The sequence below is a fragment of the Filicampus tigris genome, chromosome 4 (assembly GCF_054856515.1).
Source record: "Filicampus tigris isolate MCC_2025a chromosome 4, RoL_Ftig_1.0, whole genome shotgun sequence".
Taxonomy (NCBI): Eukaryota; Metazoa; Chordata; class Actinopteri; order Syngnathiformes; family Syngnathidae; genus Filicampus; species Filicampus tigris.
This window is the reverse complement of record NC_141220.1, coordinates 20110689-20128564: the sequence shown is the minus strand read 5'-3', so window position 1 is coordinate 20128564 and position 17876 is coordinate 20110689. Positions and strand designations below refer to the sequence as shown.

Here is a 17876-nt window from a genome sequence, read left to right as displayed (position 1 = left end):
TTATCTACACTATTGACTAAAATAACCAAACATCCTTATATCCCCCTGAAGACCAATTGGACAATTGTTTGCTTCCAAATTTGTGAGAAGGACCCTTTTTTTTTTTTTTTTTTTTTTTTTTTTCCAGTGACTGTTTCCAGTACACAAGGCAAGTTAAATTGAACAATTGATCCTGGGTCATCAATTACATTTTATTTGTAAGGAAATTAAGCAATTCATCCTCCATGATCATTTTAAAATACAGAAACAAAATCCCTTTTTCGTCCCTTTTCAAAAAGTTCATGCAATGACCATCTAATGAACTGATAAAATTATCACTAATGGTTCCGTTTCCATACACATCCATCGTTTGAAGTTTTACCACCTAGCGAATGCAAACCGCTGCAGGGCGCAGGCCTTCTTATATCCACTGTTAGCCAGAACCACAAAGTCAAAAATTCATTAGTTTTGTACATTTTGAATTAGTAGTTCATCAAAAATAAAACACACGAAAGCCTATAAATAAGAACAACAACAAAAAAGCACTTTCAATAATGGCCACTTTTTAAGGCTTGACGTCAACCCGCTGTGGGAGTTTCTGTCCGAGCCGTACGCATCCGATTGTTCTGTATGGTCGGTTGCAGTGACGTCACTTGTTGACGTTAAATTTCCAATTTGGGCGCGTTTGCTCTGTATAGGCTGCTCAGGAACCGCCCCTTAACGTTCATTTCCGGTCAAGCTGGGAATGACTCAAAGTGGCAACATAAATAGTTTGATAGTTATGAAAAATGCTGGCTATCTTTGTGACAAAAGTTCCGAAGTTATGCTTTTTATTTGATAAATCCACAAAGCCCTGTATATTTTCAAACATGCAATTTAATCAACAGATCACACGCATTGGAAGATAGTTGAGTTTGTGTGCATAGAAAACAGATATTCCAACTGAAAATTGCAGATATAACTGTTTAATATCTATTATGGTAGGACCAAATAATACAAAAGTAATACACAAAAAATTATTTGTGTATCTCCCTCATGGAGACAGCCTCCTCAAATCTACCTCAATTGAATGTTTCTTTATCCATTATGTTTTACCCACTTCCACAAGTTATTTTATATTCATACTTATTTAAGCTATAGTACATGATTATACATATCAAACAACAAACAATACATAAGGAAACATTGGAGGAAATGGCTTTTTTGAAGCTTGAATACAGCACTATGAAATGGAGTGTGTCAGCTACAATGTGCGCTACAATCTCACACATCACCGTTTTGCACTCCATTGTGCATTTATGAACAGCTGAGCATGTACTGTACACTCCATAAGTCATAAGTTAGCCGGTGGACAACGTAAACACTGAACTTTCATTAGTGGTTTTCATTTTGAGAGCAGTCCCATTCTCCATCGTAAGTCCAAACACAGGAGCTCAACTAATTGTACAGGTTAAACCATTTGGCTATTGCTCTACTCAAATTGCTTGACAGTTTTGGTTTACAATGAGCACCTGTGTCAAGAGACAACATACTTCCAATTATACTTAAAATGCATATGAAACAAAAAAGGGGAAAAAAAAAACACAGCCATGATGCGCTTGAAACTCATCCAAACATCAACAAATACACATAAAATAACAGAAAGGTTAAACAAACTGCATATAGAATACCACATCATCACAATCAGACAAGACAAGTCACATTTTGGATATAACAAGCAGTCAGTTACATATTTTTTTGTACATTTCCTTCAAATCCAAGACAGTGTCACTGGTAATAACCATCGAGGGAATCTTGAAGACATTTGGATCTGTGACCTCCACTGACAGCTTCCACTTTCACCTCATTGAGATTGAGATAGTATTTTCTTCATTATACATATCATAGTACACCTACTCATGGAAAAACACTGACAGCCACAGAATGACAATTATGACACCCAGAACTTGGAGAAACAAGGAGGCTTTTTTAAAACATTTACAGGAAGAAGGAGAATTTGTCAGAGAGGAGAAACTGATCACACACTGCTATGACCACCAACAACATCGACTATTCACATTGTATGTCCAACTTCCAGATTCAAGACACTGATTTGGAATGTTTATCCAGTCAACTGCAGCTCTGCGGCCTTTTTTACAGCACATATCTTGAGACGTAAAGCAAGAAAACTGGGATAATTAATAATTGAGCAATATTATCTTAAGTCCAAAAGTCTGCCGTAAAGAAGGTTAGAGGGCCCTTCCAACAAATGGTTTGTGCTTTTACACAACCAGTCTGTACAAAAAAGATTCAATTATGCCGATTTAGGAAACTAGTCTACAACCTGATACTGTATGATGACAGTGAGTAGAAATGAAAAGGATCTAACGAGCCTCTAATTAATAAATAAAAAGGACTGGTGCAAACTATTCCAACTCACATACCAATATTAAGATGTTAAAATGTATGTTTGACGTTGCAGCATAATGGAATCTTAAGTATTAATATTGTAAAATTGGTTATTGTTAATATTTCAATAGTGCCCCCAGCCTAAAAGAATACAAGATGGCTTAGCATCCTTAGCTTAGCATAAGGAAACAACAATCCAAAGTTTAGAAAATTGGTGTTAAAATTCAGAGCGGTAGCTATATATCATTTATACGGCTTCGTGTAAGAATGTCATATTTTGGTTTTACACCGTTTTGTGTGCGCATTAACTCCCTGGTGTTCCTGCTATCAGCCTTGCTATGCTAAGATAAACTAAGTGAAATAATCCTATGGTGGCACTTGTTTGGGAATTAAATAAAGTCAAACAAGTAAACAAGGTAGATGTTACAGACGTTTCAGATACATTACTGTAAATGCCAGTGTTGATGCTGTGAAGATGTGACACAGGGAGAGATTGAGTCCCTCTTCACTGATACAAAAAAGTAACTTATTCACACTCATGTTCAATAAATGTACAGCACATTTGCACCTGACACTCGTCCCTACATTATTCTCCTTCTCGACTTGTGAAGTGATAGCGATTGAAGGGCACCTAATTATGAGTTGTGTTCTTAATTCTTCCCTTTTTATATCTCTTCTACAGAAAAAAACATGGCCCCCTTTCCTTTTCCTACATGGGGTCATCATAGTTATAGGTGGGCGCTGCCGAGTACTGGTTCTGCTGCATGGCTCCCTGGGCGGCCCCCATTGCAGCCTGCTGAGCCGCCTGCTGGACGTGGGGGTTCTTCCAGGCCCCGGTGGCCCACTCCTCCTGGGCTTTCCCCAGACTGCCACCACTGCCACGGTAGAAGTTGTGCACCTGAACAAGATAGCGTGTAAATAACCAAAAACGGAGGAGGACATTTGTACTGTGACTTCAAACGTGTGAGTAACCTTTGAGAGGGCGATGAAGGAGAGCACTGCCACTGCGGTAAACATGATAGTGGGGATCAACATGACCACGGCTGAGCCGATGTTGGTGCTGAAGAACGTGATGGTAGCCAGCCAGCCACTGATAGACACAGCAAAAGTGGTTGTGCTTTAGTAGGGATGTTTGATACCACTTTTTTTTCAGACCGATACCAGTACAAGCATTCACTCTTTGAGTATTCACTGATACTGAGTAGATACCTCTGGTACTTTTGATATACAAAATAGTTCATTTAACACAATGACCAAAAAATGTGAACAAAGAACAAAGACTTTTCTTTCTGATGGAGATGATGATTTGCCAATGTGCCAAACTGCCGCAGTATAGCGCCAAGTACTGCCAAGAAGGACTAACTCTCAATGTCACTTTTTTTTTGCCTTAAAGTGGAAGTCAACCCAAACATATTTTTGAAACAAGGCAATATGATTAATATGAAATATGAGTTAAGCAGCAAAATCTATCCGTTTTTAGCCATCTCAGGGGCGGCCATTTTGTCACTTCTGTCGACTGAAAATGACATCACAGACCCTCAGGGCTCAGATGACGACCAATCACGGCGCTCCTATTTTCTGAAGATGAGTTATGATTGGTTGTTATCTGAGCCCTGTGGGTGTGTGATGTCATTTTCAGTCGACAGAAGTGACAAAATGGCCGCCCGCAAAGGGTTGCTAAAAACGGGTGGAGTTTGTTGCTTAACTCACATTCCACAAACACAATATTAATCAGAATGCTGCGTTTCAACTAGTGGGCCTGCATAGAACATATTCTTAAAAATATATCTTTGGATTGACTTTCGTTTTAAGTACTGGTGGCTGGTATCAGCAGCCTCCACCCGATACCTTAAAACAGTTATTCTCACAGTGTGCCATGATGGCACCAGGTGTGCCGCAGGAAATCATCCAATGTCAATTATTTTGAAAAAATATATATATCATTTCTAATTAAAAAAAAAAAAACGGTTTTGTTAATTTATTCATGCCAACCACGTATAGTAACCAGGCAAAACAATCAAATGTTCTTCCACTAGATGACAGAAGGTACATATTGACTCTGTATAGCCACTTTTTTTGAATGGTATCGCTAAGTGGTGTGCCGTGCGATTTTTACCAATGTGAAGTACTAGTGTTCCGCGGCACACTGGTTGAGAATCACTGCTTTAGTAGTCAATTGTTTTTTTCCCTGAATTTATTTGTTACAGAAGATTTTACAGGCACTTGAAGTGCCCATTTCATGTTGCTTGCCTCACAGTTATGAGTTCTAGCTCCGAATCATGGCTTATCCTCGCAAATTCCAAAAACATGCATGTTGGTAATTAAAGGCCCCAAATTGCCCATCGGTGCGAAAATCAGTTGTGAATTATGATTTGTCATTTACATATCCCCTGCACCAGTTCTGGATGTACCCCTGGAGCCTATCAACATCTCAGCAGACATTCAGCAAGTTGCGGGGTACGTCTTGAACTGGTCTCCAGCCAATTGCAGGAAACACCCAAACATCCACTGATACTCACCTTCACACCTACGGACAATTTAGAGTCTTTAAAGTTTGGCTATCCCCGCATTAGATAGTGCAGGTGTACATATAATTGTGTCTGGCGAGAGTTCATACTGCGATACAACCTATTGAATAGCTAAATCGATCTGAAAAGCTTACCATACTCCCCAACCCGGAATGCCAACAGTCTGGATAATGCTGATCACAACCTGGGCCATGAAGACGAAGAAGAACGCCATGAAGTTGAACGAGCTGTCCGTCCTGCGGGGAGGAAACGTCGGAAACAAGCACTTTTTTCAAGATGTCATACATTTAAGTGGAAGCGACTTACTTGAAGGCCTTGTAGATGGGCCTGAACCAGCACACATATGAGCAAGGAGTGAAGAGGATCAGCCACAGGAAGGCCATGCCGAAATTGGTGGCCCCGCCTCCACCACACATCCAAGCCAGGCAGCCAATCAGATTAACAGCCAGTGTGGCACTATTCACTGTCACAAAAAGAATGATCTTTGACTCCATCTTTTTCGTTTAAACTTCATTCAATCCCACCTTTACCGCAATTTAACAACAAACAGGAGACTGGGCCTAAAATGTATTTACAACTGGACTGCTTCTACTTTAGCGATAACATACATCTACTTTTCCACCACACTTACATTTGTATTGTGAAACAGCAGCCCTACATGGTAAAATCAGAATCATCGTTATTGACAAAGTATGTTAAAGCACACAAGGAATTTGTCACTGGTAGCTGGATTCAGAAAGAAGACACGGAATGCACAATCACACACTACGACATACACACTAGAGTGGCTTTATGAATTCTGAATAGCACTCTGTAATATTGTACTGTACTATAAGGATCATAAAACACTGTGACACTAATACTATTTGCTAGCCCATTTAGGTCATTTTACATTCTTTGTTAGCATTAAGCTAAATAGATATTACTTTGGCAAAGCCATGTGGTTGTTTTAAACACGCATTGTTTATTCCTCTTCGTTTTAGGTTTAGTTTGATAGTACTCTTCAACATGGGGGGGCAATAAACAGCTTGAAACCTGCGCTGTAGATCAAATTATTGCTCGCAAGTCAAGGCAAAAAAAAAAAATCATCTGAATAACAGCTCGTATCATGAAAAACTTGTTGTGAAACAAAGCCCAATTTGAATTGGAAAATCAGTTTTGATTACACCAAATCGATCACATCGTTACATTTGAAAATGTACTGTCCTTGAATCGTAGCGCCCCATGTATCGAGATACATATCGAGTCGTCTTGTATGAGAGATGAATGTCTGTTTGATGCTGCTGATGAGTTGCTTTTTCTTTTAATTTAATTAACTTGAATAGTTTGAGCTTTGGCGAGCTTTTACATGCTTTTACAAATTAATAAACATGACAATAGCTACAGCCGTACCATATCGAATCAGATCATAATCCACTGAATTGAACGGCATTGTTCCACTTTCAAATGTACCCTTCTCAAATAGTAATGTACCCCATGTATCGAGATACGTATTGAATTGTTTTTTATTGGAGAAACGCACACCCCTAATATATAAACTATGTTCCATTCAACATTTACGTAAAATAGCTGGATGGCAAACGGCAATGAGACCCGTCACTCTGGTCTTGCAGCTATATTGGACAGTGTTTTGGGTAAAACCGTTTATGACACACACAACCAAAATGTTGCCGTCACTACACTATGGAAACGAGCAGAAACACTCACAGATCCACAAGTAGTAGAGCCGCTTGCACATGGTGCGACGCTGGTCAGGGATCTCATTGAAATCTTGGTAAAAGCACGGCTTGAGGGGGATGAATCGAGGCAGGGGAGGGAAGTTGTTCTCTAGGATTGCAAAAACACACTTGTGTGGAGCAGGCTACGTTGCATAAAGGCTGTTGCATGGCAACATTATATTCCTGATGCTTTAATCTTAACTGTGGATACGGGGTTTTAGCATACCTGCCATGATGAGAGCTGTATTCACTTCCTCTTGCAAAGAATAGCTTTGAGATCAGCTGGCGTAAAAACAAAAGTTCTAAAAAAGAGATATAGAGGGAGAGAGAGGGAGAGAACATGACGTTCACAGGCCTTCTGGTGACAAATTTTCCACCCCCATACAAATAGATGAGAGGCTCTACCCGGTCATACCAGTGCATCCATCCATATTAAAATCTCTTTCCTTGTTATTTGCGCAGCTGTATGAATGAATGAAAAGTGAGCCCATATGAAAGCTGTGTAATACAGATGACAGATTTGAGCAACCTGGCCTTGTGGACTGAAACGGGAACAATGGTGATACATACAGTACAGGCCACGACCGGACTCACATATTGCCCAATAACTCGTATACAACAAGAACGCTACATTATTGTGACGGCTGATAGAGGACATGTTGGTGCACAGCATGGTGGATGCAACGAAGGGCATCTTTCTGCCTCCAAATATAAAAGCAGTCTCAGCAGAAACGTAATATTTTTAGGGTTGTTTTGTACATTGTGATCCCGAATTTATTCCAAATGTGTTTTTCTGTCAGCTGACGATGGCGGCGATACTGCAGTGGGAAAACGTGCATCTCGATGCCGGGCGATGGAGAAGCGCTGTCCTTCACCCTGTGCGTCACGTCACGGGTGCAGCCGAGTTTCTTCCCCCCGACAGCGAGGCAACGGAATCCGGTTGGATTTCAACGCTTTTCGACGGAGTGGATGAATGGAAATATGTGCATAAAACGTCTTACCTTGCGTTTAGCGAGTCAGTAGAATTCCGCGTTTTTATTTAAAAAGCATCTTCAGAGATTAATCTTCGTCCAAATGCACGCTTTGAAACGGACAGATCCACCAGAGAAACGTACCGTTGGGCTCTGAATGATGGGTTGGGGAGGAAGAGGCGATCACGTGATATGGGGTCTTTTTTTTTTTTTTTTTTTTTTTTTTTGTAACTCATCTCGCTCACGGTTTTTGCCCGCCTGGGCAGGCCAAGGGTCCAACAAAAACACTGGATTTGCTGCTCGCCCGAATCGACCAATCAGGAAGCAGTGCTGTTGAATCAGCAGCACGATTACACAATTAAACCCGATTGGCTACTTGCCAGTGGCGTCACCTAATGTCCAAGCGCTATCTGCGGATGAGCTAGCGAAATAGCAAAACAAACAAACAAACAACCAAACAAATAAACAAACAAACAAATAAATAAAAAAATGACAAATAAAACAGGAGCTTGCTTGAAAACAAGCTGTTGCTGTCACACATCAAATGTACGAAATTGACCAAAAAAAAATCTCTAAAAATGGAGAAAATATCAGTTTATATTTTCAGACACACAGTACAGTATTCCATCTGTGTGTTTCTCTCCCAACATTCAAGGCGCGTTCGTAAAGTACGACTTATCCAGTTGTCGATACAAAAAAGAAAGCAAGAAAACAGGAAAAAATGTTAAAGTGGCCAAATTCGCAAAACAATTTATTATCTCTTTTTGTGACTACTTGAGCACCACGAACATTTGTGCAAAGATTCACCGTTACACGTAATTCTTTTTTTTTCGGGGGTCATTGAACGCAACAGTGCCATTGGCTAATGTCAGCTTTTCCCAGTCTTGGGCTGTCTGTTATGAGTTGAACGAACTTCAGGTAAGGCCACTTGAAGACATTTAACATTGCTTTTTTTTCGCGGAAATAGGTCCAAGTGCCTCGCGAGTGTGTTAAAATGACATACGTATTCAGCAACGAGTCGCCAGTGTTGTTTACGTCGCCAACATCTTGACACTTATGTGACAGCTAGCTTTTGCCGTTAGCATTAGAAGCTAAAGCCACACATGGACGACTTTTAACCTCATGACAGCTATTTCCTCCAAACCTGTGAGCATACCCACAGTGCTTCGCACTTGTAATTACGAATGCGAAGTGAATAAATTGTGTTTATTTTTAGGATGGGCAAGAGCATCCCTTTGGAATGACCTTCCATTGGATGTTAGGCAAGCCCCATCTCTGTCCATGTTTAAAACCCGTTTGAAGACACATTTCTATTCGTTGGCTTTTGATCTGACCTGAGACACATTTTCGTCTGTTTTCCTGTGTCTATTGTATATAGTGTTTTGTGTTAATTTATTGATTTCACTTGTTGCATTATGGCTATTTTTGTTGTTGTATGTAAAGTGCTTTGTTACAGCTGCAGCTGTTGTGACATGCGCTATATAAATAAAATTGTATTGTATTGTTGCGTTGCAGGAAGATACAGCAAACTAAAATAGCTTTCAAACTCAATGTCTTGAAAAGAACAAACTGAAACTAATTTCATTCTTACAAAATATGTTGTTGCATTCATGGATGAAACGTGAATTTTGACGTTCAGCTGCTTTTTAGAGAACAATAAATTCAGCTAAAAGTATTGAAACCGGAACTGGGCACTTTCCTTCCGTCCTCGTCCCTCCGTCCTTATTCATAAAAATAACCGTCCTCCGACCCCGTTCGTCCCCATACTTTTAAGCGCGTCCGTCCTTACATTCCGTTGAGAAGTCTCGGCTCGATCTCATTTTGCCATTCTGTTAACACCTAATTGCGTTGCTTCTCTCCGCAGTGCCGGGAATGCAGCCGCCGCTGCCGCCGGATGTGGTCCGAGAGCTGGTGTGCTCCTGTCTGCACAGAGATCCCGTGGCGGCAGATCTTCGCTGCAGCCTGTTTGTTGCTGCTGCCCAAAACTACAAGAAGGATTCTTTGCTTCGCCCTTTCCCTCCTCGATATATACGCGAGGACATTAAAGACTTTGATGCACTGGTAAGACATACGCGATTTGTTTTGGCTTCCTCCCACGTCCCCAAAACTGAATTAAAGGAATTATGAATGTTAATGTTTTTTTTGTCTAGACATTATGTGTCATGTGATTGACTTGCAACCAGTCCAAGAGGTACCCTTCCTCACATGTCAGAGGATAATGGATGGATGGATGGTTTGCAGTGTTGTAGAACTGCAGTGCATCACAATGGAAATTATTTCCAATATTTTGGTTGGATTAGTTTTTATTTTACTGACAAGAGGAGCGGGGTATCTGATGCCCCTTTTAGTAAGATGCAGTGCTGTTCTTGTCCACTTTAAACATCTTTCCTTCATTTTCTTGAACTCTTATCCTCATAAGGACAGGGTACACCCTGGACTATTCAATTTTATGGCACTTATAAACAGCAACATTTTTAAATAACTTTCAAACCTATGGACAATTTAGAGTGTTTAACTAACCCAATGTCTGGACTGCAAGGTGAGACGTGATACACGCGAATCCACCTTGCTGCTAGTGTTCCCACAGTTGTCTTGAAAAAGTAGTTACTTTACTGATTACTTGTTCTTGAAAGCAACTTGGTTACTTTATTGCTTGATATTAAAAGTAAGATTATCAATTACTTTAATAGTTACATCCAGAAGATACCGTGAAACGTGCTTAGCATAAAACTGCATACCCGGTTTTGCCACTTATTTGGAAGTGCATTTTGAACAGTGACGTTTAAAATAACATTTGTTTTTATCAAAAGTAAAATTAAGACTTTTTTTTTTACCTAAGATATGAGTTATTTAAAAATGGATTTCATTTAACAAATAAGCTACTTTTAAAAAAATAAAAAAATACCATTTAGACAGTCTTTCCAGGCTCCACTTGACATTAATGCCCTTTTCAAATAAAAACCAAATAAAAAAGGCATTCTTTTTTTTACCTGACATATACCTACAAATGATTTAGTGGAAAAACTGTAAAAATGATTATTATTTCATTGTTTTAAATCTTTGTTTTTGTATGTCATACAGCAATGGTTGTTTTTCAAGTGCTCTCGAAACAAAGTTGAGTGGAGTTGAAAACTTAACGTTTATAATGTAAACTGTTTATAAATACGTATAACAATCACATTTGGGGACCTCCTGCAGTCACACAATTTAGTCAGGGACTTTCTCTTTAAGCGTGAATGCATACTATAATGCGATCCATCTTTTTTTTTTTTTTTTTTCTAAATGACAAATTTTTTGAAGCTACATAGCACTTTGTTGCCAGCACAGAATGTGCAACAAAGCTTATTAATCTTTTCATCATTGGCTGACACAAATTCAGAATAGTGACAGTATTTCCATCTTGAAAATGTGAATCTCTCTCCTTCGTCTATTGTTGGTCATGTAGAATGGTATGGACACGTGAGTTGTCAACGTGCTGAAAACGTGACATGACGTATGGGTGACATCACTTCCCCAAACGGGCATGTGAAGTTGATTACTGATTGCTTACTGATTCATGTTCGCGCCACACTTGTTTGGTAGAATTTTCTGACGTTGTCATAGTGAGCGCTTAAAAGACTGCAAGTCAAAGTGTTTGGTAAGTTGAACTAGTGTTTTTCAAACCTTTTTGAGTCAAGGCACATTTATTTCATTGAAAAAATCCCGTGGCACACCACCAGCTGAAATTGTGAAAAAAAAATCGTATTTTAACAATATAAGTGTTATATTGTTTACATAAGCATTTTTTAACATTGAAGAATGACGTTATATTATAACGTCTTGAATAGAAAGCATTTTATAATGTTTCATATTGATACTTACTCAGTGTGAAACATGGGCCTGTTTGGATAAATATGCGTCACTAATTCGCTTGTCTCTAAACAAAGACAATTAGCTACCTGCTGCTGCTGCTGCTACCTGCTGGTATGGAAGAGTACTACAATGTAGTAAAGACATGATTACGCTGCCAGGCGCTAGACCGCACAGGCACACAAATTAGATAATTTCACAAGGCACACCTGACAATATCTCGCGGCACCCCATTGTGGCACAGAGTTTGCAAAACACTGAGTTAAACAACTCAAATTGAAGTACCGTAGATAAATATATTGTGTTTCATTTTGATTCATGGTTCATTTGCCATTACTTTAGCATAAGATTAACCTATAAGACCAAAACATTTGTGTACCATAAATCTGATATTCTTTATTGTAATCCGATTAATTTATTAATTTATTAAAAAAAAAAAAAAACGTGGGTAGAGAACCTTGAAAACATAATCACATAAAATTGCGATTCGATTATTTTTCACAATCGTTCAGCCCCAGAGGACATCCATCCATCCATGTCCTTTGCCATTGTATTTTCATTTTAATGATCTTGTTCATGTCGACTGGTTAGCACGTCCGCCTCACAGTTCAGAGGTCGTGTGTTCGATCCCGGCCTCGGCCTCCCTGTGCGGAGTTTGCATGTTCTCCCCGTGCCTGCGTGGGTTTCCTCCGGGTACTCCGGTTCCCTCCCACATTCCAAAAACATGCATGGTAAGTTGATTGGACTCTCTAAATTGCCCCTATTTGTGATTGTGAGTGCGGATGTTTGTCTTTGTGTGCCCTGCGATTGGCTGGCAACCAATTCAGGGTGTCCCCCGCCTACTGCCCGAAGACAGCTGGGATAGGCTCCAGCACGCCCCGCGGCCCTTGTGAGGATAAGCGGTATCGATAATGGATGGATGGATGGATGATCTTGTTCATGAAAGGGAAAACAAATGGTACAGTATGTGTCTAGTTGGCAGATGTAAACTCCTTCCCGGGCGTGAGAGAGTTAGTCCGACTGCGGCCAGGAGAGGGAGCGCACCATGTGGCCCTTGCACACTGGATCCTCTCTTCCAAGAGTTTTGCTGTCAAGACATTACAGAAGGATGAGGTACAACCAATTTACCACACAAAGCTGCTCTCGCAACCACATACTCATTTGTAACCGTTCGCCCGCTCTCTACCAGTACGCCAAACTTTGTGCCTTGACGCAAAGCGCCGGCGTTTCTGCCCCTGCGCCCGACTTCCTGTTCGAGCTGGAATACTGTGACCAATTGAACGCGCGCTTTGAACGGATGAGAGAGGACAGGGATGTCTTCTATGCCTTCCATGGGAGTCGCCTGGAGAACTTTCACTCCATCATTCACAACGGGCTACACTGTCACCTCAACAAGGTCAGTGAGGCCTTGGGCTCCGTGTGAGGCACTTCCGCTTGACTTGTGGTGAGTCAGCTGTTGTTGATGACTCAGACTTGTCACACTTGCAGTTCTTGACAAAGATTTGATTCCGTGGTTAGGAAAGCAATTTAAAGTGCAGGAATTAGAACTTTTGCCATCACGGAAATAGCTTTTCATCTCCCTCTGTTATTAGAAAACATGTTTTTTTCTCATTTACGGCATTTTACCACATAAAGTCAAATGATCAGTCAAGTTCAATATGTGTTTACATAGTGGAACTTTAAAATTAGAATGTCTCAAAAGATCCTCCATTCGGAAACTTAAAGCAAATACTGAAGTCGCACAGAAACCTTTTGTGCATTAGCACAAATTCAGAGACAATGATTAACTCAGTGAATACTTTTTTAAACGATCAACAATAGAGATCAATATGCTTTTTTCAGGGCCGATACCGATTATTAGTAGTCAAGGAGGCCGATAACCGATATTTCGAGCCGATATTCATTTTCAGTGAAACGGAAAATATTGGCATCAAAATCTAAAGAAAAATTTACTCTTAACTTTGTTGTAACGTCTTTAAGCATGTTTATTGAACAATGTTTCAGGTTTGCGTAATGGTGATTTAAAAAAAAAAAAATCATTATTAGAAGACATTTTTGACAGTATACATCTCTGTTATAAAATTCTAACAAAAAGTTCAGGGAGCACCCAGAATTGTCAGCATCTCTTAAAAAAAAAAATGCAGTATTTGTCAGATCATTTTACATTATATAGTGGTCCCTCGCGATATTGCGGTTCACCTTTCGTAGACTCGCTACATTGCGGATTAAAAGCATTAGAACCACAAAAGGACAAGTTTCGAAATGTAACCGTCAATGTCAACTGAAGATGGTTTGTGTTTTGCATGTCGCATGCAGAACTCAGTGTATGGTGAGGGGACCTACCTCACCAGTGACCTCAGCATGGCTCTACTCTACAGCCCCCACAGCAACGGTTGGCAGGAAAGCCTCCTGGGCCCGCTGCTCAGCTGCATTGCCTTGTGCGAAGTCATCGATCATCCAGATGTCAAGTGTCAGGTGAAGCGAAAAGGTGCGTCGACGTCGCATTGTACCGCAAAGCGCAGAGTGAAGCTTTGTAACCTCATACACTCTTCTCACCTGTGGCAGACTCTGAAATCGTTGACCGGCAGCGTTCGAGGGCCAAAAACAGCGAGGGAGGGGATGTGCCGGAAAAGTACTTTGTGGTCACAAACAATCAGCTTTTACGTGTCAAGTACCTGCTGGTTTACTCTCAGAGGGGACACATGTCCAGGTTGGAAGCCTCACACTAAAGTTTGCAAACAATATAATTACAGTATTATGCTAGTCCGTCACTGGGTACACCTGCACAAGTTTACAGAGAGGAGTTTATAATTTTTTTCATTATCTGACCACCTCTATAAACTACAGAGGCATATTGCTGCCACACCAGAAAAAAAAAAAGTTCAGTATCACGTTGTAATGTAATAAATTTCATGTTGGTATGTGGTAAGTTTCACGTTTTGTGATAAATCTCCAATTTTTTTACGTGCTCAATTTCAAGTTTTAATGTGCCAAGTTTCGCTTTAAAATGTGCGCGTTTGGCAAAACAAAACAAAGCAATTACTTCCACTTCAGGTTGCTGGCAAAGTCCTTTTTGTGTCTTGGACCTCTAAAAAAGACCAAGTGGGTAAATGCTGCGCCAGTTACCTGAACTTAAAGGAATTGCTTTGTTTTGTTTTGTTTTGTTTTGTTGAACGTGGAAGTCAATCTTAACACGTTTGACCGTGGTACATTATCACTTTATAACGTGACACTTGTCACGTTTGAAAATGAAACATGCCACATTATAACGTGAAACTTAATCACATTAAAATGTGAGACTTATCATGTCAAAATGTGAAAGTTATCGCGTTAAAATGTGAAACTTGCCACTTTAAAACGTGAAACTCATCACGTTAAAATGTGAGGCGTATTACTTTAAAACGTGAAACTCATCACATTAGAATGTGAAACTTTTCCCGTTATAACGTGAAACTTTTCCCGTTGTAATGTGAAACTCATCATGTTAAAACGTGAAACTCATCATGCTATAATGTGAAACTCATCGTGTTAAAACGGGTAATTTATGTTTAAGTGTGAAATTGATCACGTTATGATGTGATACTGTGTGAACTTATTTTTTCCTAGTGTGGCAGCAATACGCTTCCGTAGTAACCTACAATCACAGTATGAAACATTTTTAAATTACTAGCTCTCTGAAAATGTCAGTGTTCTTATTAGCACAACGTAATCCATTCAGTTTTCAATGTAATAATGTAAAATAATAGCATTGCTCACAAATCTATTTGTGTAAATGTGTAATTTACCATAGCTTTCGGGTGCTAGTAGAGCTTCAAAAATGATATTTAATCTGCTTCAATTCAACCTGTGATTTTATTTGTATGATAATTAGAGGCATTTCCAATATTTCGAACCGTCTATTTTGATTTGCTGCAGGTGCAGTGGATTGTGTGGCATGATCATTGTGGTCTGTTGCTGTTTTTCCCCATCACAGACATTCCCGCAACACCTCATGGTTCCTCAGACACCACTTTGCCGTCATGATGAGTCTCTACCTTCTGCTGCTCATATTTATTGGCACGTTCAACTCCAACACGTTCACATCCTTTTGGAACAGACGGTTCAGTTGAAAGACCACACGAAGACCGACTCGCTCTTCATCCACTGTGCCTTCATCACTGTGACTGGAGGCCTCGGCACCTTCACTGCGCATTTTGATACTGTTTGTTTCCCTCCACAAGCATTGTCATCGTAAGCAAAAAAAGCAGTAGGGTAGTACAGTAGACAAAGTGTTACTACACAAGTTTAAAAAAAGGAACCTAAGCTGATTTTATTTCTTTTTCAATACGTCTTCACATTCTGATTGAAATACAGTGGACCCTCTAAAGTCAAATTTCCCTGGGCCTGTGAGCAACGTTTTCCAGAAAAATATCTCTCCAATGCATAAAATTTAAAATCTGTGAGCATTACAGTGTTTTCTTTTTCTTCAGCTCGTTTGTGATGTGACTGAAGGAGTTAAAATTCTTCTAAAGTCAAAACAAATATATCCTAAATTTGACACAACACAGAGGAGTGTACTGTTAACAACCCCTAGTCCGTACACTGTCAAGTCAGACTTAAAAAAAAAAAATCTCTCAAGCCCTGTTTTTCCTCCTTTCTTGACATTGTACACACTCAGGGCTGACAACAATGTGATCTCAAGCGGCTACACTGGCTGTTAAGTCTGACTTAGAAAAAGATTAACGCCCGGTAAGTCACAAGGTCAAGTGTTAGAGGATAGGATACATACACTGGTTACCTTTACACTTTTATCACAGTTGAGAATGTTAAAGTGCAACTTAAAACATAGCTTGTGTATTTATTAAAAGTTGTGTGATAGAGAAAGTTTGACCCTGTAAAGCATTAACGCGTTCTGTTATTTCCTATGGGAAAATGTGTTTCGAAATCTGAACAAATCATAGGATTGTGATGGTTTGACCTGAGAAGGTTCCATTGTATTTACTAAAAAGCAAAGGTACTCACACTCAACTTAAATAAAGGTATAGATACTTGTTAAAAAAGATAAAAGTATTGATTCAACTCTATTAAAAAAAAAGTCTTACTGTCAGTCATATAGCTCCTTTTGCTAGCTAGCTTGGCTGAATGATAGTTAGCTAATATCAGCAACAGCGATAATAATACATTTGAGTTGTAAGCCTTTTGTCAGATTGGACTGATCATTTTTCAATGCCGGAATCTTGTGGATTTTAGGATTAGAAGAATTCCTTTAAGGCCATGTGGATGACTAGCTTGCTCCCCTTTTGCGTTGTCGTTAACGCTCCCTGGTCTCCATCCACGTTGCTGCTATTCCCGTTTTTTCTGTCCTGTCAGTCGCAATTGCAACCCCTGTTGACTTTGTCTCTGTTTACGTCTTTGTTTTTACATTGTTACTTCTGCAGATGCGGGAATAAAGTAACGTGGCTATTTCGATCAAGAAGAAAGTACTGATATCTGTTTTCAAATGTAGTAAGTAAACAGGAGTTGTGCGAAAAATACTCTAGTAAAGACCTGAAAAATAGTACAGCAATGAATTATTTCTCTTTTATAGAGCAATGGTTTCCAAACTAAACCCCGTCATCCATTTTTCAGGGTGGCCCACTGCATATATTATAAAAATAACTTTTGACATGGCCCGCAAATGTAGAAGTATTGGAGACTACCATTGCTACTACTAATGAACTCTATTTAGATATGCAAAGACACAAATTAGATATGCAGGCACACATTTACAGCAAAAACAGTAGAATTTTTCTTTAGAACACCAGAGAAAAATCAGCTTCAGAAACAAAAATGGTTTCCTCCTCTTTCTGTTCATTGCCAAGGTACTGTTTGTGAACTTGTCACATTAATGGTTGGGCTCCGAGCCTGCACAACAAAACCAACAAAAAGAATCCTAAACTGACAAAAACTCTTGATGTAGCAGTTTTTCAAAAATACATTACATTGTGAACAATATATAATTGATTGATTGGTTTCGCTATGTTTAGTAAGTCGGGGGGCTCGGGGGGAAGTGGTCCTCGCATCTCATTTTTTATGCAGTCCTTGGAGGAAAAAGATTGGACAGCCCTGGTCTAAAATATAAAGCGTATCCTATCCAGGGTGGAGTTAGCAGATTCAAATCTTGCTCGCTACCTGCAAACCCCTTTGGATTATTAACACAGTATGTTTTACATGTTTTCTTATACTGCAGATTTTGTATTCTACTGTTGAACAAGGACTGTGATGATTGTAACTAATTGTTGGCCAATGCAGAAGAGCTTTCTGCGAAGTCATCGTGCAAGGATGCCTGTGTTATGTACTAATTTCCAAATCTAATTTACAGCAATAGGCTATTGTAATCAAGTTCTGTAGTACACTGGGAATTATATGTAATGAAAATAAAATGTATTCAGCTCCTAGTGCTGTGATATTCTTTAGAAATATAT

At 39.6% G+C, this 17876-nt stretch overlaps 2 protein-coding genes across 3 annotated transcripts; one reads left to right on the top strand and one right to left on the bottom strand.

The window, feature by feature from the left end:
• Positions 1-928: 928 nt before the first annotated feature.
• On the bottom strand, positions 929-7782 carry scamp5a (secretory carrier membrane protein 5a). The gene is made up of 7 exons (XM_086029233.1): positions 7615-7782; positions 6840-6915; positions 6603-6722; positions 5202-5358; positions 5030-5131; positions 3340-3457; positions 929-3265 (listed from the first exon to the last, which is right to left on the bottom strand). The coding sequence occupies exons 2-7, from the start codon at positions 6844-6846 to the stop codon at positions 3077-3079; spliced, it is 693 nt and encodes a 230-aa protein (XP_085885359.1). The 5' UTR covers positions 6847-6915; positions 7615-7782; the 3' UTR covers positions 929-3076.
• Positions 7783-8385: 603 nt separating this feature from the next.
• On the top strand, positions 8386-17849 carry parp16 (poly (ADP-ribose) polymerase family, member 16). Of its 2 annotated transcripts, none has more exons than XM_086029583.1 (7): positions 8386-8502; positions 9449-9645; positions 12409-12546; positions 12623-12829; positions 13750-13921; positions 13999-14143; positions 15407-17849. In XM_086029583.1, exons 2-7 carry the CDS (start codon positions 9457-9459, stop codon positions 15540-15542), a joined length of 987 nt encoding a protein of 328 aa, XP_085885709.1. In that variant the 5' UTR covers positions 8386-8502; positions 9449-9456; the 3' UTR covers positions 15543-17849. The 2 variants fall into 2 exon arrangements, with proteins under 2 accessions (XP_085885709.1, XP_085885708.1); XM_086029582.1 differs by having other exon boundaries at positions 15349-17849.
• The last annotated feature ends 27 nt before the right edge of the window (positions 17850-17876 follow it).